This window comes from Cheilinus undulatus, linkage group 6, assembly GCF_018320785.1.
Source record: "Cheilinus undulatus linkage group 6, ASM1832078v1, whole genome shotgun sequence".
Lineage (NCBI taxonomy): Eukaryota > Metazoa > Chordata > Actinopteri > Labriformes > Labridae > Cheilinus > Cheilinus undulatus.
The window spans coordinates 27,927,265-27,948,738 of record NC_054870.1 but is presented as its reverse complement, the minus strand read 5'-3'; the positions used below and the strand labels follow the sequence as shown (position 1 = coordinate 27,948,738).

Here is a 21,474-nt window from a genome sequence, read left to right as displayed (position 1 = left end):
CTGCTATCAAAAATCAACATAGAACAACATTTTAATTGTAAAAATATGCCTATGCATGCTTTTCTTATCATAATACCTTTGTATAAAGTACTTAAAAACTGCTTTATCATGGTTGTAGTCAATATTTGCAAATCTAATTTTGGCAGCCTCAGAGCAGACAGAGCCTTGCACCTAAGATCTTTGGCACACCCCCTGGGGGGTCCTGGACCCCAGGTTGGGAACCATTGATATAGTGTACCTTACTGGTGTTAATTTGAATTAATTAATTTAGTTTATTTCTTCTTCCATCATTTGCAGGTGCTGCGGCAGAAGCAGATGGACAGTCCAGAGGTCAAACAGGTGTCTGTTCGCAGGTTTGCCACATTTGACCTTTTCAGCAGGAAACGACTTTCAAAACTTGATCCCAGTGATACCTCAGATGACCAGTGGGTGGAGTACAGAAGTATCCACTTTCCAGAGTACAGTGCCTTTCTCAGGTAAGGCTCTAGTTTAACATAGGCACAGACCAAAGTAAAAACAATCTCACTAGTGTTTTTGTGGGGAAAAACATCAATATAGAAATATGCTGTCATTCTGACTTGTGTGACAAAATTATCAAATTTATGGTGCCAAGTATTGATTTGTGATAAAAGAAAATATTATACTTTAAGACTCTAAACTGATTTAATTGTGAGTTAGACTCACAGCTTCACTACTTAATGACTTCTCACAGAGGAACCTACAAAACTGATGAAGGTTACATGAACAGAGGTTAATTGACCATGATTTGGATGAAGAGAAGAAAACAGTGAGATAATGTCCAAAAGCATTTAAACAAAAGTAATATATTTAAGCTTTACGGGTGGTAACATGACCAATAACCAAATAGCAGCAAATAGATACATTAAACCCATCCCTTATCTTTTCAGGGCAGTAACTCAGGAATCATGATGAATCATTAGATCATTTTCTTTGTGTATTAATTAGTGCAGAGCAGCTATATTATGATATTGTTATGGCAGACCACTTGTCATACTGATCAGTGGTGAAACACTGTTCAAAAAAAGTTCTCAAATCTTCCAGCTCTGATTGGATCAAAGATTTTTTTAATCACAGATCAGACCTTTTTTACTTGCAAAGAAAAGGGGCTTGATGATGAAAGTTTCATGCTCCTTATCTCACCATGACTTAGGCTGTGCATTTTAACAGCTCTAGAAAAAAAAAATCATCTTCACGAATCTTCATTATATAGATCAAATCCTCAATTTTCTGCACTGTGTAAATATCTCTGTCTACAAATACATTCATAAGAAAATAAGCAGTTAAGTACACCTGTTCTCCCTTTAATAACAGGGAACATAAAAGCCTGAATTATAAAACACATCTGCAGTGGATAGAGGGTGAGTGCTACACAGGGTCAAAAATAACTAAGAAATGGATCAGGAGCTCTCCACAGTGAAAGGACAGGGGTGAAAATTAAAAAAAAAAAAAAACATGAATGGGTGACTTGTCTGATTGTTTTCAAATGTAGTTCATTGTAGAAATGGCAGCCAGTACTAAAATCAATGTGAAATTTAACTCTGATCATGTGATCTAAAAATCCTTTATTAAACAGGGATGTCTACACGTTTGACTCAGTCTTCATCAGGGCATAATAGACAAATAAAGAACAGGTATTTAAGTACAAATGAGGTGCTGAATGAGTCATATGACAGAAGTCACACAACACTGAGAAAAATAAACATTTTTTTAACATGAATCACAACAGCGAACAATTTCCAAGAGTACAAAACACATTCTTATTGTTGTGTGCAAATTACATGATACACAACAAAAGTTCTTACAGATACACAGAACAGGAATTTAAATATATTGTAATTTAAATATATCATAAACATTAAACACAAGCCAGAAATACAGTAGGTAACACATGTAGCCTCATTGGAAATGTGAGCATGCATAATGGTATACATAAATGACCACAGAATATGCACTTGAATATGCAGTTAAGTAAGGTGTTAGAGGAGACATGCGAGTATCGTGTTGTGTGAAATAAGATGGTGTTATATCTTATAATGGATATACACACAATTCCCTCCCCTACAAACAAGGGTCTTTTTAAAGATAGTCTAGTATAAGGTCAGCACTGAACAAGTAATAGACTTATCCAGCGTATCACTCCTGTTGTTAACCAGGTTAAAAAGTATAAAAGAAGACATAATTATCCAGTACCTTTTATCTGTCCTGATTCCAAAGCACACCACATATTGTTGATGGGCATCGTAAGAGGAGTTTAAAATATCCTCATTAAATGTTGTTACACAGGCAGTCCAGTGGTTAGGTTTTGCCCCATGGAAGCGGGCGGCTCTGGTTGAAATCTGACCTTTGGCTCCATATCCATGGTTTTTAAAATGTTTTTGAATGCCTGTGAGAAACAAAACACAGTTTGTTTTTATTCCGTACTAGTTTACGGTGTAATATAATATAAATATTTTTTGTCTCTTAGAGATAACCTGGGGCCTCTTAGAGTTAATGAAGTGCTCAACAGTTTTGACAACACCGGTAATGTCTGTAAGTACACCCTTTATCCTAATATTTGATGGCATTGTATTTGTGATATGTTCATGTGTGTCTGTACCTGTGATTATGTTCTGTTCAGTTAAAAGTTTGATTCACCTGTGCTGCATCCTGGCTTTTATCTTGGCACACACACACCAACTTTGTGTTAGCCTCATGCTGTGTGCTGTTAGTGTTTGATTGACGGTTTGATGGAGGTGCTTTGATTCCATCTCTTAGGAGTTTTTTTTTTTCTCCTGTGTGGCTTCTGCAGTGGTTTATCATGTACTCATTCCTCCCAACTACCTTCAAATGTCCTCTAGAAGCAAAGTGGGCTGCAGTCTTCTTATTGCTTCAGTCGACAGTGATGAGTGGTTTGGGAGGAAGGAGAGAGCATGTCTTGAGCAGGGATGTGCACATGCTCTACGATATGAAGTAGAAGAAGATCAGTTGAAACACAAGAGCCTTGACTTCACCTTCATGCCCAGAACTTTTAAAGAAGATTTTAGTTTGGCTACGATTACTTTTCAGTGATTCCTAAGGTCTTTGAGAGATGAAAAACTGTCTGCTACACACAATATGTAGTTTTTAATTATTGAGAAAAAAAAAATTTAATTCACTTTTTTGTATTTGTAATATTTGTATAAATGTAATGTTTTGCCTCAAAAGTTATGTCAAAGCCTACGTTTATGTGGCCCATTTTATCTGAAAATCTTTATTCATTTTAGCTAACATGTTATGCTTAAGTGGGCTTTTTCCACAAAAAGCAAAGTTTTCTTTTAGATGTCAACCTTTGTATTTAAAAGAGCCTGTCGAAGACTGCAACTGATCATAACCATAAGTATCTAAACCTATGTCATACTTACTTACTATACAAATTCCCTGCTTCACTTTATCATACACCCAACCTCAGCAACTCAAGTTCAGTTAAAATTGTAGTTAGTGTTAGGCTGCAATTCAAGATCAGTCATTGTGATTGACTTCAAAACCTTCAAGATTTATGATGCTCCCAACCTGGTTCATTCTTTACGCCACCTTTCAATATAACACATCTTCACTGTTAAACTTTTTGGTATTTCTTCATGAGCAATGCCTCTTAACATTACCTCATTATGACAAGAATCATCTGACAATTTTTTTCCCTAAAAATATTTTGAAATTGGTTCACAGGTTTTCCACTGATAAAATAAATTATATCCAATCACTTTAAGGGGATTATGGGCCTCTTTCTGTGCAGGTCCATCTTCACAGGCATGTGATGGGCCATGACAACGGTCAGGGGTTATTGTTAACCAGCAAGCTGGCTCCACAGGAGCCTGAGTCAGAGGTGAAGGTCATGGCTGGAGGCTACTCCACTGCACTCTGGGATCTGACTATATAAATCCTGACAAGGCTCAGTGGCAGCTCTCATTCCAATCTGCTAGAATGGATAATCCCTTTTATCTGAAAGTAGACAAAAGGATCAATACTTTTTTATTTGGAGGCAGACAGAAAAAAAGAAGTCAGCATGTTTTTGACTTCTGGGGCTTGAGCAGTTTTTCCAGTGTCCTTTGTACTTTACAGATTTATTAATGCAACTAGCATAGACATTTTCTCCCTAAAACGGCTGGTATCCTTTTTTCTCAATCAAAACCCCTCTCACTATTTCGTCTCTTGCTTCCCTTCGTCCCCCTCTCCTCTCAGCTGGAGTCGTGCTCGGCCAGATGGGTAACTGAGTTCCTGACTCTGCCGGTGGATTAGCACAGCCGGAGATGAGAGCATAGAGGAGCGAGAGGAGAAAAGGGGGAGAAGGGTAGATGGTGGGTGGGCATGCCAGAGGTGTAGAGTGTGTGTGTGCGTATGCATTTGTGTTTGTGTGTTTTTGTGTGAGGAGTGAAGAGCCACTAGCAGTGGACCTCGATCCTCAGACAATGAGCCAGCCATCACCCTCCTGTTCTCCATCTCATGTTTGGGACTAGTAATGCGTGAGATCAATTAGGATTGGTTGAGAGGAGGATCTGAAAGGCGCAGAGGTGACCCTGTCAGAGCTCTGGGCTATATTTTTGGGGGTGGGAGTCAGTAGGAAAAAAAACCCCTCTAAAAACACAAACACACATACCTGCTCATGTGTGCTCCTCACAAAGATACACAAAACTCCACACAGTACTGCTAATAAGCACATATTCAGTTCACCCAGCATCACACCCTTTCCTCAGTTCCTGCTATCTTGATAATCCTCCACCCCTGAGGTGTGGACAAGCCCAAATCCTAGGGGTCCTTGTCCCCCTGAATAGCAGGCTAAAAAGCCTGGCCGGATTAGCCCACTGCCTCCAAAATGTGTGGACTCAGCTTAAAATTGCTACCCCCTCTCAGCAGGACCCTTTCTGCTGGCTATTGTGTATGTCCCTCCACTGTTCACGTTTGTAGACAATATGTTGTTTTTTAAGGTGACGATAAGCTGGAGTCAATGGTTTCATTTCAACACCAGAGGTGCAGCAAAGACTCTTAATGAAGATGTTTGAAGAAATGGAGAGTGTTTCTGAGAGATCATGTCACAGACAAGACTCAGACAATATGTCTTTTTGTTAATATAAGGGGCATTTGGAGAATGCTGTCTGAATTTTGGGGGATTTGTTTTGTAGAATGTTTAAGCTGCAAATGACAAACTCATCACTTGATGGAGGATGTTGCTTTAATTTACAACCTCTTACCAATGCTATCCTTTAGTATTGTAATAAAGTGTATGCATGTATGAGAAAATAATAAACAGGGTTTAAGGAAATTAAAGGATCAGTGAAATGGTTAAATGTAAACTTCAGATTGAGGCTGGTCCTAATTTATTGATTTACTTAAAGGAACAGAGCACATTAATGAACATTAGCCCAAATGACAAATGTAAACAGGCCGGAATTAGCAAAAGAGCAAGTTTACATCTGTTGTAACACAAAGACAGAGACAAAAGCAATAACAAGATCAATCTAAACTGTGCTAAATACTGTGCATGGTATAAAGTGCAATTTCAAATGCAAGGAGTAGTTTTTACCCATGTGTGTTGCAGACACAGGTCAAGTACCACAAGTTATTTAAAAGAAGGAGCTTATAGCAGTCATAGCAGATGCAAAAAAGTAAATAAAACCTTCTAGATGACTCCGCCGTGTACATTTGTACAGCGTACATTTATATGCGAATGTCTTTGCATGCTTTGGTTAGGTCATATATAAAAAGTGAAAATAAAAATTGGTCCAAGTTTGTAGCCTTGTTTGACACCTACTGGACACAGCTGATAGGGCAGTTTGACACGGCTGACCATGACTCACTGGTTTCTGTTGGTTAATAAGATTTCATCTATTATTTGGTTGTATGGTTTTATCAGAGAAGTTTCCTAGAAGGATTTTGTTGTCAACAGTGTCAGATGCTTTTTTAAAATTCAAAAATACAGCACCAACACAACTGTCCTTGTCCAAGTACCCCTTTTTTCCCCTAAAAACATGTTTATTGCTGACTCCATTGAGCTGTGGGTCCTGAAACCCAAAGTGGATTAAAAATATTTCAATCATATTGTGCTTTATAATCACAGCCTGGAAAATGTATCAATAGATGGTATCATATGTAAAACAAAACAACAACAAACATACAAAAACAAACTAAACTTGTATACAAAATAACTGTTTTTGACTTGCAAATAGGGAGGTTTTTTTTAATTGCTGTTATGTGCTCCTTAAATCAACATATTTTCCATGGATTGTTCTGCATGTGTTGCAAAAGATGGGAGAATGACTTTAAATCACATCTGTAGTCATAAAAATTAGGGCTAGTGGTGAGCTCATGGTGATCAGTGTTGGGTCTTTATAATAATACATTAATGAGTACGGTCTAGACCTGGCCTCTTTGTGAAGTGTCTGGAGAAAACTTCGGTTATAACATTTCATGTTCAAAACATGAGACCTTTGGATATTTGATGTTATATAAAGGATTAATTCAACAGCCAAGTTAGAGTCAGAAGCTTTTTTCGATGTAAACACTCACCTGTGTTTGCATTTAATGAGGTATTCTCATATAGATCAGCCCCAAAAGTCACTGAAACTAATTTCCCTTTCTAACTTGTTAAAAGTTACTAATCAGTAGCACTTTTTCAGACTGCTCTTGCTCACTCAAAACAATTCGAACTGTGAACTTCTGACCTTCCTGCTTCTTTAGCTGACTGTGGGGCTTGTAATTGTAAGAGAGCTTTGTTGAGAAGCTGTTTGGGGTTTTAGAGATACTTGTTTCCTGTTAGGGATGAGGATTTCAGGACACAATACCTTGGGGTTTGTCCCTTGGGGTTTGGTGACTAAGAATGCATCAGAGGAGGTGTGCGTGCATGTGTATGTGTTTAAGAAGGTTTAGCTAGAGCTTGTTGACATTGTCGGGTTTTTGCTAAGAGGTGCTTGTTGGGCTGCGGGGTAACTTGATGGGTTCATGATGCAGGCAGAGGTCACACTGACAGACACAGACACACAAAATGAATGCATGCATACTGGACCATAAATCTTTGGAACATCTTTTTGTTTTTCTCGAATCTTTCCCTTGAGTTTGTGCTGCAGTAAAGCTCAGATTTAATTGCTGCAGTGCTTTCCAGTGTGCGTGTGTGTGTCTTTGTGAGTGTGTAATCAAGAGCCAAGCATCCTAATGAAGCCTAATAGAGCCTTCTCCACTACAGCTGTCATTGTCTGAAATGGCTACTAGCCTTTGAGCCTCTCAGTCATCCCCATTATCTCCCACAGACTTCACCTATCACCCCCGCTGGTAAACACCATAAGCCCAGAATGTCTGAGGGAAAGCCGGATGCAGGGGGGACGCTTAGCTAATCATTTCTGTGTGTGTATCTGATGTTTTCTTTGATATGATGAATGATTGTGACAGGAACATGTTTATATCGAGGAGAGAGGATATATCAGCTTAAGTATCATATTGATGCCTGAGCTACAAAATACCACGTCAAGTAAGTGAAACTATGCACAACAGCCCTGAAATCTTTGACTTTCATTCAGTTAATTTACTGTATCTATCACACTCGCGTGCATGCGTTTAATATGCTGTACTACTGTCTAATTGTTCTTACTGCCTGTGTGCGCGCATCTGAGCATGTGCATGCATGCATGTGTGTTGTAATAGGTGCCCCCCGTAGCCTCCCCTTGTGCCAAGCCTTTAGCGGAGCCCTGTTTGCATAATTATGCTAATTCATTGTGCCATAGTGCTAATTAGACCTTGTTAGACAATAGCGGTAGACTGGAGGCTGGCAGGCACACACACACACTCACATGCTCACTCAGACAGTTGTGTCAATGACAAGGTTTGTGGTCCCCCTCTGCGCTGTTTATGACATGCTCTCTATAGAAATGGTTCTCCCTCCTCTAGAGTGCTCAGGTGTCTCTTACTATTTTGATTTAAGCTAAAGCAGAGAAAATTGATGCTTAACAGGAATACGACACACACTTCCGGATAAGCTATCATGAAGCTGTATTGTGTTTTATAATATTTCTGTTTCTTCCCTTGTTTTTTGCACATCTTTTTATAAACTACAGAAGAATATGTAGTCATATTTGGATGTAGGGAGACAGTTTAATATGGTTTCTTTTTCCACTGAGTAAGACTGAAGACCAAAAACAGTTAGGGCCTCCTCATATCTGATATTGACATTTAAATGTAGTTTAGACCTACAACTTCAGTCCTTAAAACATACAGTCTTAAGTATATTAAGTAATATTGTTGGTTCAGCCTAAAATGCTACAAACTTTTTTATTCTTAGAGCCAATATTTACAGCTATATAGGCAGATTTTTATAGCCAAAATATAGGTTGTTAAAATCTTCATAAATGTACATATCTGCTGATACCAGTTCTTCAGTTTTCAAGCTAATATCTATTGGTACCAATTTCATACCAATAATACTGTGCATCCATAAAAAAGTACAATATATAGTGCGCTGTATTAATAAATTATACCAATACTCATACACGTAGATGTTTATTTGGTGATGGGGCTAAAAGCTGTTACACTCTAGTATTAAAAGTTTATTTATCCCAAAGAGTGTCTATTACTACGTTTGTATGTAACCCATCTTGACCACAGCTGCATAAATCTGTCCATTTGTATGTGAGATGTTTCCATGACATAGATTTTGTCAACTCCATCCTCACACTTATCCGTTGTGAGGGGTCAAGATGCAGCCAGTGCCTAGTTATGATCTTTTTACCAGCTGGTGTGAGGATGCTGAATAAATAAAGATTAAAATGTCCTGAAAAAACCCATTGACTTAAAAAAAAGAAAAAAAAAGAAAGAAATCAAAAGGTAATTTCATATTAAATATGCCCTTAAAAATTTTTGAAGCTTTGACCAAAAACATGTAGTAAATTTGTCTAAATTTCATGCATGTTGACACTAACACCACACATTATTTTACCATTATTACTGGCATTGTAGCCATGAATGGGTTTATTTATTAAAAATATAAATCATGATCTTTCACAAATCCAGCAACGTTCCAGCAGATGGCTGCTCAACATGTGTTAGATTCTGATCGAGGTTTCTGCCTGTTTAAAGGTAGTTTTCCCTTTGCCACTGCTACTAATTAATAGGGTGTAAAAACAGAATCCAATCATGGTTGTTCAAAATGTTAACTTTTTTTTTGAGACAGGATATACATATCACTCAGTGCTCATCAAAAATCAGTACATTTTCACAGTTTGCGTTTCCTCTTTTTAAATACAGTTAAAGTAATGTTGATAACTATGTGAGAAAGGGCTATTTTAGATTTGTTTCTCTGAAACAAGTGCTTGAAAAATAGTTTGAAACATTGGTTCGTAACCTGGGGTCCAAAGATCTCAGCATGATATTTTGACTGTCTAAAGTTGCCAAAAGTTTGCACATAATAACTAAAACCATGACAAAACACTTATTAGATTTATTATACAAAGGTCTAAGGAAAAAAAATCTGGGAACCATTGGTTTAAAATAAGACACAAAAATCACAGCAATTTCTATTTAATGCAATTTCTTTTCAAATGTTCCACTTTTGTCCCCTCTCAACAAGAACACAGGCTCAAACTCTGCTGTTCCACACACTTATTGTTTCTAAGTCAGTAAATTATCCTCTAAACACACAAAAGACAGTCACACAGTTAGTGGCTGTGGCTCTTAAAGACTTTGTGCACATGTACATGTAGTGTGTGTGACACTTGGTGCTGTTGGAGGGGGTTGGAGGTAGTGTTAGCAAGACTTGAGTGTCTGGAGGGCACACTGAAAGAGTTGCCGGTTGACTTAATTGAAAGTAATTGATTTTCACTCTGCAGCCTTGTCTCCTCCACTCGTTCACTGGAGGAAAAACAAGAAAGGGACTTGCCTGAAGTCGTGTTGGGTGTTAGAAGCTTCTTGACACTTGAGAAGTAAACAGTCGCCACACTTTATCTGAACACAACTTGATGCTAATGTGCAGATCAAGACGTAACGCATGCACATGCATACTGAAATCCCCTGCAGTAAATCACCATTGTGGCTTTGAGCACAATAAAGGTGGGTGTAGCTTTGCTCAGGGAGTTCTTACCCATTATACCCAGCAGTTGATTATGTGAATTAGTGCATGACTGAGAGCTTGTGCTTGTGCATGTCCAGATGCGTGTGCATGTGAGCACTATTACCAGTAAGCGGTGGGGATTAAGTTCAGGAAATGAGTAGAGCGTTAAAGGGTGCTTCCCTGCCCACTGCTCCTGCATTGTCACCACTGCTAATACTCAGCTAATTACAAGGACATACTTTAACAGCAAGCTCAGCCCATAGCCCTCCACTCCCTTCTCTCCCTTTCTTGGGTTACCAGCTCACCCTAGAATTAGGGGATAAAATGAGAGAAAGAAAGGAAAATAGAAAGAGTAATAACAGGTCACCCTCCTCCCTAAAAGCTCACCCTCCCTCTGGACAGATACAATTATTGGATTTTTGTGCATTTAAGTCACCCAGCCCCTGTGTGCCCCTCCTGGCAACAGCCCTATGGTGCATAAGCTCAGCATATACTGGCTACTTCATGCATATAACACACACAAAGACAAAGAGACACTTTATGATATAATTTAGTTGTGATCCATTGTTGAAACAGTACTTCATTTAACAGGCTTTATTACCAACATACTATAAACTTAGATATGATACTAATAAAAATCAACATTAATACATGTTGTGAAACACAATAGAAATAGAAGTGCTAGTTACCCATTATTATGTTTTTTAATCAACAAAAATTGCAGGAAACTTCTGCACTCTGAATTACACCGATACACTGGCAAGGGATGCACAGTATTGAGTTTTTGCCATTATTTGATACGCTGATATCAAAGCTTGTTAGAGAGCTGAAAGAGGAGCTGGGAGGTAGATAGTATAGAAGTTATTTTGTGCTTGGGGCTTCAATCAACATGTTCAGGGCTCGCAGTGAGACCCTTGAATGTGTGGCACCTTGGGCAACCCCCTAAACCTGTTGGTGGACATTTTGCAGATATATAAGGCTGATATAGCAAGTATACTGCCAATATGTATGGCTGATATATCAGCTGTGAAAATCGCCATAAATGTTCTTATCTGCAGATACCATCATTATGCTAGTAATACTGTGCATCCCTAGCATCATACAGTGCATTCAGGAAGTATTCAGACCTCCTTGACTTTTTTTGGATTTTATTTTGCAGCCCCATGCCACAGTCAAAAAAATCCCTTTTTATTCTCATAAATCTAAGGTCCATGCCCAGTTATGGCAAAGGGTAAACAGAACTTAAGAAATTTTGCAAAATGTATAAAAAATTATCAATTGAAATATCACATTTATCCAAGTATTCAGGTCCTGGCAGCAACACTTGAAATTTAGCTCAAATGCCACCCATTTCTCTTGATCTTTGCTGAGGTGTTTCTACACACTTCTCTCTAAAGAAGGCCTCACAGCTGACGATGCTATCAGAGCAAAACCAAGCCATGAGGTCAAAGGAACAGCCTGTAGAGCTCAGAGACAGGATTGTTGCAGGGCATAGATTTGTGGAAGGCTACAAAAAAATTATGCTGCACTTGCAATTGTTGCAAATCTTTGGTCTCAACAGGACTTAAAAACAACATCACACTCGAGGTTGAGATGTTCTACTGAATATTGTCGCTTCTGTGATTGTCTTCAGCTTGGATTTGCTGAGTGTGCTTACATTAGAGAGCTAAGTGATTAGTGTTGGCTGGTTAATTTGCCTCTCCTCCCTCTTGTACTCATCAAGCACCACTGTGTATTTACAAAGGCACAAGTGCTCATGTGAGTATGTGTGTTTGTGTGTGTATGAAGTCCCTGATGATGTTTTAAGACAAATGATGATTAAAGTGATTAGTGTGTGAAACAGCTATGCAATATGGCTACATGGCCATATGGGAACGGACTCTGGCTCAGTTCCAGCTGCTCAGTTTGTGTGTTTTTTAGTGAAACCAGCTTTTCTTTGCTTTATCTTGTAAAGCTATCAAGACTAAATGCAGAAATCATTAGTTTCATATTCAAAGCATATATAAATTGTTTGCTGGGTAGAATACTGATTCTCTTTTGAGCTGTTTTGCAGTAGGTATCATGCTTTTGTTTTCTGTCTTTTTTTATCTTACATATAGCTCTTCTTGTAGAGTTTAAAGAGCCTGCAAGCCAGCATTATTCTTACAGACACATGATTCTAACAATGAACTTGATAACTATTTTAAACATAGTCTTAGTCTTTCAAACTGAAAATCATTTTAATTATGTCACATTTTATTCATTTTTGAAAATAGTTTTTGTTTAGTTTTAGTTGACAGAAACTTTGTTTTTTGTCAACTAAAAAATAGACATTTTGGTCCAGGTGTAGTCAATAGAAAGTTATTACATTTTATTATTTACTTCTGATCGCAACGTTTATTTCTTTAAACTATTTTAATCAGAAAAATTGTAAAATGAATGTAAAAGGTTATGTAAAAAATTATGCAAAGTAAAACACTCATGTTAATACACTATCAAAAAAACAGACTTAAAATACTTTGATAGAATTCTGATACATATTATTTGCACAGTGCAGCAGTAACATTTTGCCTCATTTTACTCTCCTTGCCAAAAAAACTTAACATATAATGCCTATAAAAAGTATTCACCTCTTGGCTGTTTAACCTTTTTATTGATTTTATCAATCAGTTATGCTTAATATAATTAGGCTTTTTTATTTAAAAAAAAGAAACACAAAAAACTAACCTTGCATAGCAGATGGATACGCCTGTTTCCTTGTTTTTCACTGGTGAATCCATCTTGCAAATCTCCTTTCTGAACCATCTGGGCCCAGTTAGAAAGTGACAGGATCAATCAGGGACGAGGGGCAGTACTTTCAGGCCTGGCAGAGTTGTGACGTCAGCAAGCAGTGAGAAGAGACTGATGCAATTATGGCAGAAGACATTAGCATGGATGCTGCTCAAGCGCCAGTTTTATCAGAACTTGATGAAATTTCTTCGTTAAAGGAAGAACAAAGAACAGCAGTGAGTTGTTTTCTCTTTAAAAATGACAAAAGTCGTGTACTGACATGTCTGCAGTTGCCATGGTTCGAGTTCTGCAGTTCCCTATGGAGTTTAGTCCTTGGTAGGGGCGCCACTTGATAGTGGCTACGTCATGTGTTTTGTTGCTCTGATTGGCCCGTAAAGATGTGACAGACAGAACGTTCATCCAGTCACCCTCCAAGTTTTTTTCCCAAACACTGTGTAAGGATGGATGTGTTTCACACATCCATCTGGCGTGCCAGGTTAACAAAAAACCTCTTTAATATCAAAGTGAAATGTGTGTATCTCAGTAGTATAAAGACACCTTTGTCTGGACGGTCCAGTCACTGGTTATTCAGTATTCCTGGCTACCATTACACCATGAAGACAAAAGAACACACCTAACCACTCAGGGAAAAGGTTGTTGAAAAGTGTAAGTCAGTGGCTGGATAAGAAAAAAATTCCAAGGCACTGAACATCCCCCAGAGGTCAGTTAAATCAGTCACCTACAGACTACCCTGATGGAGTTACAAGCTTCAGCAGCTGAGATGAGAGAGACTCTGCACAAAAACTGTTGCAACAGTTCTTTTTGGATCTTCACCAATGGTTCTTCATCATTCAAAGCTTTATGTGGGAATGGCTAAGAGAAAACCACTCTTGAAGAAAACTCATATTAAATGTAGACTGGAGTTTGCCAAAAGGCATGTGGAAGACTCCATGGTCAAGTGGAAAAAAATTCTTTGGTTTGACGAGACTGGTGCTTTTTTGCCATCAGACAAGATATGTCCGCTATGTTTGGCAGACACCAAACACTGCAAATCACCTCAAACACACCATTCCCACTGTGAAACACAGTGGTGGCAGCATTGTGCTGAGAGGATGCTTCTTGGCAGCTCTTCTTGGGTGAAATGTATTTGGCAAAAAACAGGAAAATCCTGGTGGACAGTCTTATTCAGTCTGCAGAACTATGGCTTGGGAAAAGATTTGTTTTCCAGCAAGACAACGACCAGCAAAAGCTACACAGAAATGGTTTGAATGGTTGCCCAAAAAGACAATTATGTTGACCATGATTGATTCATAAAATCAATAACAGGCAAAACATCCAAGGGGGTGAATACTTTTTTATAGAAACTGTACTTTTTGTCTGTAACTATAAGTAACTGTGATCTATTTTTATGTAGTCTCTTGTCATCCTCATGAAAAAAGGTAGTTGACAAACAGTTTTAGTCCTAGTTTTAGTTGTTCTTCTGCTGTGGCAGTTGTCTTTTGACTGTACAAGTACTCCACAATGAGGCATAGCAGCTGTCTGTCAACCCTCAGGCTGTCAGCATGTCTGTGCTGAAACTGCTAATGTGTTTACTGTTTAGCTTGAGAACCATTAGCTTGTTTAATGAGTCACTGTACAGCTTTAAAGCTCAGACTGCTTCAGTGCGTCTTCACTCTGTCAGTCCGTCTCTGTCTGGAGACCCCAAACAGCCCCACAGGGACCTTAACTGCTGGTTGGCTGTGCTAGCACTAAAGTAGGTGTTGACACTAATGGGTGTGCTAACTGCTAATGTGAGTTAGCGTTAGCTTCTGAGGGGAAAGTTAACTGTTTTTCAAGTGGTCCCTTGGGAGACTGCCCTAATCACTAACTGTAGCATCTCTGTGAGGCTGCAGGCACAGGGGCTCTTGGTGCTCTTACTGCTGACTGCTTCATGTAGACTGTGTATTCACTCCTCTGTCTTAGAATATTAATGAAAAGAGGATTTAATGTATCCTTTTTCAACATTGTCTATATTCTTCTAATTGCTGTAAATTTCACTTTATAACTTAAATAATTAACTAATAACAATATGAAGTTATATCCTATGTTAACTTGAAGACCTGTTTTACCCCCCTCACCCCCCCCCCCCACACACACACACACACCCACACACCCACCCACACATACACACACACATACACACAAACACACACACTTCTCCTTTACTGTCAGTCTATCTGTCCACAGCAGGCCATGGCGCCATGGACCTTTGTGTTTGCCAATTGAGGCTGAAATCCACACTCCCTCTCTCACTCACACTAAACGGGAAATAATCTGTGCTGAAAGTCTCAAATTACACTCTAATAGACATTCGTCATTGAAACTATTATACATTTTTCAGTTTAAAGCCAAATTAAATTACTTGTACAATAATACAAAGACGATGTATAAAATTTAAAAAGAAAATATTATTTCGTACAGGCTTACCGCCAAGTGAACCACCTCTCATTTCAACATAATTAAAATTGGCAAATGTTTTAGATATACCTTTTGAAAACCAGTTTAACAAAAGTGAAATATGGGTTGATTTATTTATGGTAAATTAAGTGAAGGAGAGGAGGAAGTGTAAATGAAGGAGCTCTGACACCTCCATCTGCGCTTTTACTTCCCTTCAGACATCCAGGAGTGGATGCCGATATAACTCCAAGTTTTAATTTTGATGATTAAAAAATAACTTTGAGTGCTCAATGGGACACAATCACAGCAGTCTTTTGTGTGTGTGTGTGTTTAGCACATAGGTGTGTAGTTCAGTGTTTCAGTAGGGATGAAGGGGATTTCAGGATGATTGGTGTGCAACCTGGTTGCTTGACGGATCCCCTCCAAACAGCCTGTGCTGCCCCGCTGGGCCTATCATCAAGTGTGCCCCTGTGTGTGGGAGGGGTTGGAGGGGTGGGGAGGGATCCAGGGCCTAGAGAGGACGGGTTACAGATGGAGACATATTCATTTTAAAACCAAATTTTCTCTCCTCTTCTCTTTATTGTTATTATTTATTTTTAATCCATCCTTTGTTACCTCCGCCAAGGAGGTTATGTGAATGGGTTGGTTGGTTTGTTCGTTTGTTAGCAACATAACTCAAAAAGTTGTGGACAGATTTTGATGAAATTTTCAGGAAATGTCAGAATCCAGAGATGGGGACGAATCCAGGAATTTTTTTTAAGGATTCTTCACTACTGGGAGATAGGGCTAATGGCGGGGGTCTGCACTCTCTGAGTGCTTTTCTAGTTTACATTGTGGTCCTTTTATAATTTTCTAACTTCTTGTTTCGGGTTTTAAATCTTTTCTTTAAATGTAAAACCCATGCTTTACTTGAATCTTGTCTTCTTCATGGATAATATAGCTGTAAAGATTACAACAATACAATGAATAGCTATATTTCAAAACAGGGTTAGGGTTCTAGTGCCCACAAAATATTCAGTCGTATTTCAGTATATTGTTAAACTGTAAGCCACTTCTGGTGATTTAAGATTATATTTGAAAACGTATGTTTAAATTCAATGGATTCCTTTACACCAGCAAAATCTAAAGAAAAAACTGGCATGCCCCACATTAAAATCCTGTTATATAGAAAATGTAATGTAAATGTAACCTATTTAACTAGAACAGTACAGGTTTCTTGTAGACAGTGCATTTCTTTATTTTGTTCAAACTTGGCCGCTCATCATACCATCACACAGTTCAGTCACCTTTATAAGACTCTGGATTAGTGCTAAAATTATAAATTGATGAATGTATTAGATTCTATGAATATCTAATATTTTCTAATAATTAGAAAATAGAAGATATTCTTAAGATGTCATAATCATGTAATCCATTTGTTGTCAGTAAAAATCAAGGAACACAATTTCAACTGCATCTGGATTCAGTGTCTGTGAAATACAGTGAGCACGTCAGAAATCTTTGCATTATTTTGGACTCTGAACTCAACTTTGAAAACCATATGTCTAGTATCGCCAAAACTGCGTTCTACCGTTTGAAAAATCAAACTTAGATCATTTATCATCCAAAATCTTTAATCCATCTCCGCCAGGTTAGATTACTGTAATGCACTATATACCTTACTACCAAAACAATCACAAACTAAGCTCCAGTAAGTCCAAAACACAGAGTCCTAAATGCACTAGGAAATCTGACTATATGACTCTGGTCCTCAGAATTCTCCCTTGGCTCCCCGTGCAATTCAGAATCAGCTACAAAATCGTCCTACTAGTCCATAAACCTCTCAGTGGTTCAGCCCCAAATATATTTCTGACCTGCTCACAGTCTGTAGCCCAACCCAACCCCTCAGTTCATCAGGCGTAGGTCTTTTAGCTACCCAGAATCAGAATGAAGGCTGATGAAGGGGCCTTCAGTTACTGTGGTCCTTCTCTCTGGAACAAACTCCTGCAGACCTGAGGTCTATCACTCCTGAGTCTTTATGTAAAACTGAACTAAAAACCTTTCTTTTCTCCAAAGCATATGAATAACTTGTTCATGTCACATAATTGAAGTTGGTGAAGATTGCTTTAAGCAGTACGATGTCATTTGTGCTCTGGACATGGACGCCATGATGAGTACGATCTGCACATGGTTGGAACCCGGTGAAGTTTGAGGAATCTCATGGCGTTAATAACACCCTGGACACTGAGATCGTCCCAAAGTCTGACACTAAGGAGGAGGAGACTCACATCCTTATTGTGAAAGGCTTTACACCTACGAACCTTTGATCGACGTGCTGAACCAATGTTATTTTATTTCCATCCCGTATGAAGAATGCAAAAAGAGGACGTGCTCTAGGAACTACACGGTGCCAGATCCACCCGGCAGTGATTTTAGCTCTGTTACTGCACATGACATTATTATTAGGAAGACATAGGAAAACTTTTTTTCAGTAAATTTTCAAAATCCAATTTATTAAAAAAATCTAAAATACAATGTAGACAAATTTACTTAAAATTCGAGGCCAGTGAGATAAAAAATGTCAAAATAAAAACAACCTGATTTTTTATACAAACTACATTTTTACATTTTTAATTAACTTCAGTTCTGATCAAAACTACTAACATTTTTTTCACAAATCTGGATTTCAACCCGTTAAATACCCATTTGGATACATGATACTGTTGTTTCTGTTTTTTTAAATGAAAAAAGAAAAAAAGATTACTTGATGAAATAATGAATGATGGGAGACACTTTTATAAAGTTACAGTCCTGGATATGGGATAGTTTAAAAACTAACCCGTGTGTATTTTGTCGACTAAAACTCAGACTAAGAATGCTCGTCAACTATCTTTATCCGTGAGAAGGACTAGGCTAAGATTATCTCAAAAGAGATCTTTGATGATAAAAACTGTGGAAAAAAGTAAGTTTAGTTTTAAAAAAGGAGACTAAATGAGACTTAAATGTTTTTTTGATTTAATTGGACATTCAACATCTATGCTATGAGAGAGCACAAACTGTTAGGTAGGGTGAATCTGTATCTCTTCTTCTTTCAGCTCTAGGAAGCAGGTATTGCAGGTTTTGAAGGGTGCATAGAAAACACATGTATGATTGGCACCAGATTTAGACAAAGATGACCAAAGTTTGGACTAAAATGTAACAATTTTTTACTGACTAAAAATGGACTCAAATATTTTTAGTTTTCACCAACTAAAACTAGACTAAAACTGTAAAGGATAGAAATAACTCAATGTGACTTAAGTAAAAGGTGTTTCAATCTAAAGACTAAGACTGCAAATAGATTTTTAAAAATGGTCAAAATAACACTGCAACTAACTTGATTTTGATTAAGGATTTAATTTTGTGAGGTATCCAATTTAAATTTTTTATAAATCTTAGCCTGTTAAAGAGAAAAATGCCAACTTCCAAACAACAGTGATATTGTGTAATTGAACTGGTATTGAATGGGCTGAAATGAAGAAAGTGCTAAAATATTTCATAGCTTTTATCAGGGCCTAAGTTGAATAAAGTATTTAACCAAAAAAGGTCAAGAAATGTTCATATACAAAAAAAAAAAAATAAATAATTTTTTAGTAGACATTTTTGACATTAAAAAAATGAATGTGAGGGTTAAATCTGAAATATCTGTCCATCTTTGTTGTATAGTGTTTTTCCAGGCTTGAAATGAGGTGGTGGTTCCTTTCTAACTGTGTACACATGCATGTGTTGTGTGTATACTGGCTCAACCCAACACTTTCAAAGCTACCAAAGAAATTTGAATAATAGTGTAACTGAGAAAATATGATTATTTCATTAAACAAACAAATGTAGCATCAGCATAAGGCATAGCCTATTTGTTGCAGCTCAAGATGTCATATCCATCCAGTACTACCCTTGGAGGATAGTTTTCTTCATAAACGCATCTATAATGAGGAACGGAGGTGGTCTGAAATGTAGCGGTGGCTGCCACTGCCGAATCCTGAAAGCAGGAAACATCCTGTATGTCATGTCATTATGATTATCTTTGGGTTTTATAGTATTTTTTTAGGTCAGACTAAGTTATTTGTACACCTTTAACTTGTACAAACCAACTCATCATTGAAAAGAATTATCATTATTATATGCAGATTTTTTCTGAATAGGAAAGAAACAAATATCTAAAAAGTCTGCCCGTTTGTTCAATCTGACCATGTAACAGGCAGAAAAGCTGCATGTTTGAAAATTACATCTAAAAATCCAGTTGAAATGTTCTTTAAAGTAAATCCCAGTAGATTGTTTAAAAGGCTCTTCTCTCCTGTACTGTGGCATTATAGCTCTTACTCTGTCAGTGCCACAGGTTGTAATCTCCTCTTCCTGTGCTGCTGTAACATCTTCCCTCCCTGTTTCAATCCTTTCCATCCTCTCTGCTGCTCCTCTTCCCTCCCTCTCTCTCTGCCTTCCTCTCACTCTCTCCACCCACCAGTGATTGCACAATCTTCCCATCACCACCATAATCATAACAGCCCAGATTCTGTGCCACTGTGCCGTCACACAGACACAGCATACATGTGTCCTGGAGGAGAAATACAGTTGGAGCTTTTATGCTGCTTTTTCCCAAGTGGCTGTTTTTTTTTTTTTTTTTTTTTTCTCCTCTGAGCGCTGCCACAATGGAGGGCCTAATGTGGATTTGTTTAGAGGGCTGGTTAATTGGAGTGGGATGCTCTAATTGCACCTCTTTCATGGTGTGTGTGTGTATGTGTGAGTGTCACCTGGCCTTTGTTTGGACTGTGAGCAGGAAAACATTTGCTCAGCTATAACTACACTACACAAAGACTATGAGCTACATAACACACACATGAGGAGTGTGAAGTGTCTAAGTACAGCGAGAAACAAACAGAGAGGGGGAGCTAACATGAATAGTCTGCCTTTAAATAGTTCAGAGCTACTGTACTGTGTGTGCAGACCCCCCTCCCACTTACATTTATACCCATACACAACTTGTGTTTTCACATGTGCAACAGTGCTTTCCTCTGTCTCTTTTTGTCCCTGTCGGCCCCCAGTTGGGGGTGCTATTAGACTTTGTATTACTCCACTGTTGGCTTGTGTGTCTAAGTGTGTGTGTTCACTGTGCATGAATGCCTGGTCATTTGTACATTGAGGCTTCTTGCCTGGTTGGCATCTGTGTTATCACTCTACAGTGGCCTGGTTTGCCTTCTGCTTTTGAAAGTGGCACACTGGGCTCACAGGAGGTTTTAGATGGATAGGACTGTTTTAGCAGTTAGGTTGTTTAGGCTGCTACAAGTGATCTGCTCAGCATTTTATAAGACACATATGGGTGACAAATAAAAGAGAAAATCTGAAGAAATGAATCAGGAGAGGAATAAATTATTGTTCAGTTACAGACAACAGGTATAGCCAGTAGGTCTGATAATGCTTTAAATTATACTTTAGTGTCCTTAAGGTCTCTTTTGCCATTAATAAACATAAAACAATAAAAGGGCACTTTTTTCTGCATGACATCAAAAATAGAAGTCTTAGGCACCCAAAAATGAGTAATTTCTTTTTTCTAATTCATAAAGATTGCAGGAAAACTCTTGCACAGAGTCTAAAAAATATTATAATAGATGGCACTGAAAGTTTAGAAAGTTTTCAAGACTTTTCTTGCCAATTGTGTTTGGCTAATTCCTCTCCGATATGCCATCTGATGAAGTAGACGAGGTTCTTAATTGTTTTAAAATGTTTTAATACTGCCAGTCATTAAAGGGGACATATTATGTAAAAATCACCTTTTCAGGTTTTTCAAACAAAAATATGTGCTCCTGGCCTGTCCACAGTCCCCTCAAATACCAGAAAAATAGATTCCCTTCCACCCTCTCTTTCTCTACCTTTCAGAAAATGTATACTGAAACAAGCCGTTCTCAGATTTTCCCCTCATGATGTCACATGGGGAGAAAACGCCTGCCCCAAGGTTTGGTTGGCCCACCCTGCTTGGAAGAAAGTTCCACACTCATCTCCTGATCATCCTCCCTGCATAGATGCTGGATAGCTCAGTTAGTTACCCTGTTGACTTTGGTCTGGGAGATTGATGGTTGAAATCCCAGCCAGGTCCTTAATTTTGGATAAAAATGTCTGTAACCTCAGGAGTGCCACATCCATTTCCTGAGAGGGGTGTGGTCAGGGGCGGAGTCAGACAGCTAATTACCGTTTAAAGCCACAGACACAGAAAA

At 38.2% G+C, this 21,474-nt stretch overlaps 1 protein-coding gene across 1 annotated transcript in view; it reads left to right on the top strand.

The window, feature by feature from the left end:
* camkmt (calmodulin-lysine N-methyltransferase) overlaps nt 1–21,474 on the top strand; it is a 212,937-nt gene that overhangs the window by 1,388 nt on the left and 190,075 nt on the right. The window contains exons 2-3 of the mRNA XM_041790342.1: nt 298–476; nt 2,486–2,550. Coding sequence (XP_041646276.1) covers nt 298–476; nt 2,486–2,550 — 244 coding nt within the window. The remainder of the gene's footprint in view (nt 1–297; nt 477–2,485; nt 2,551–21,474) is intronic.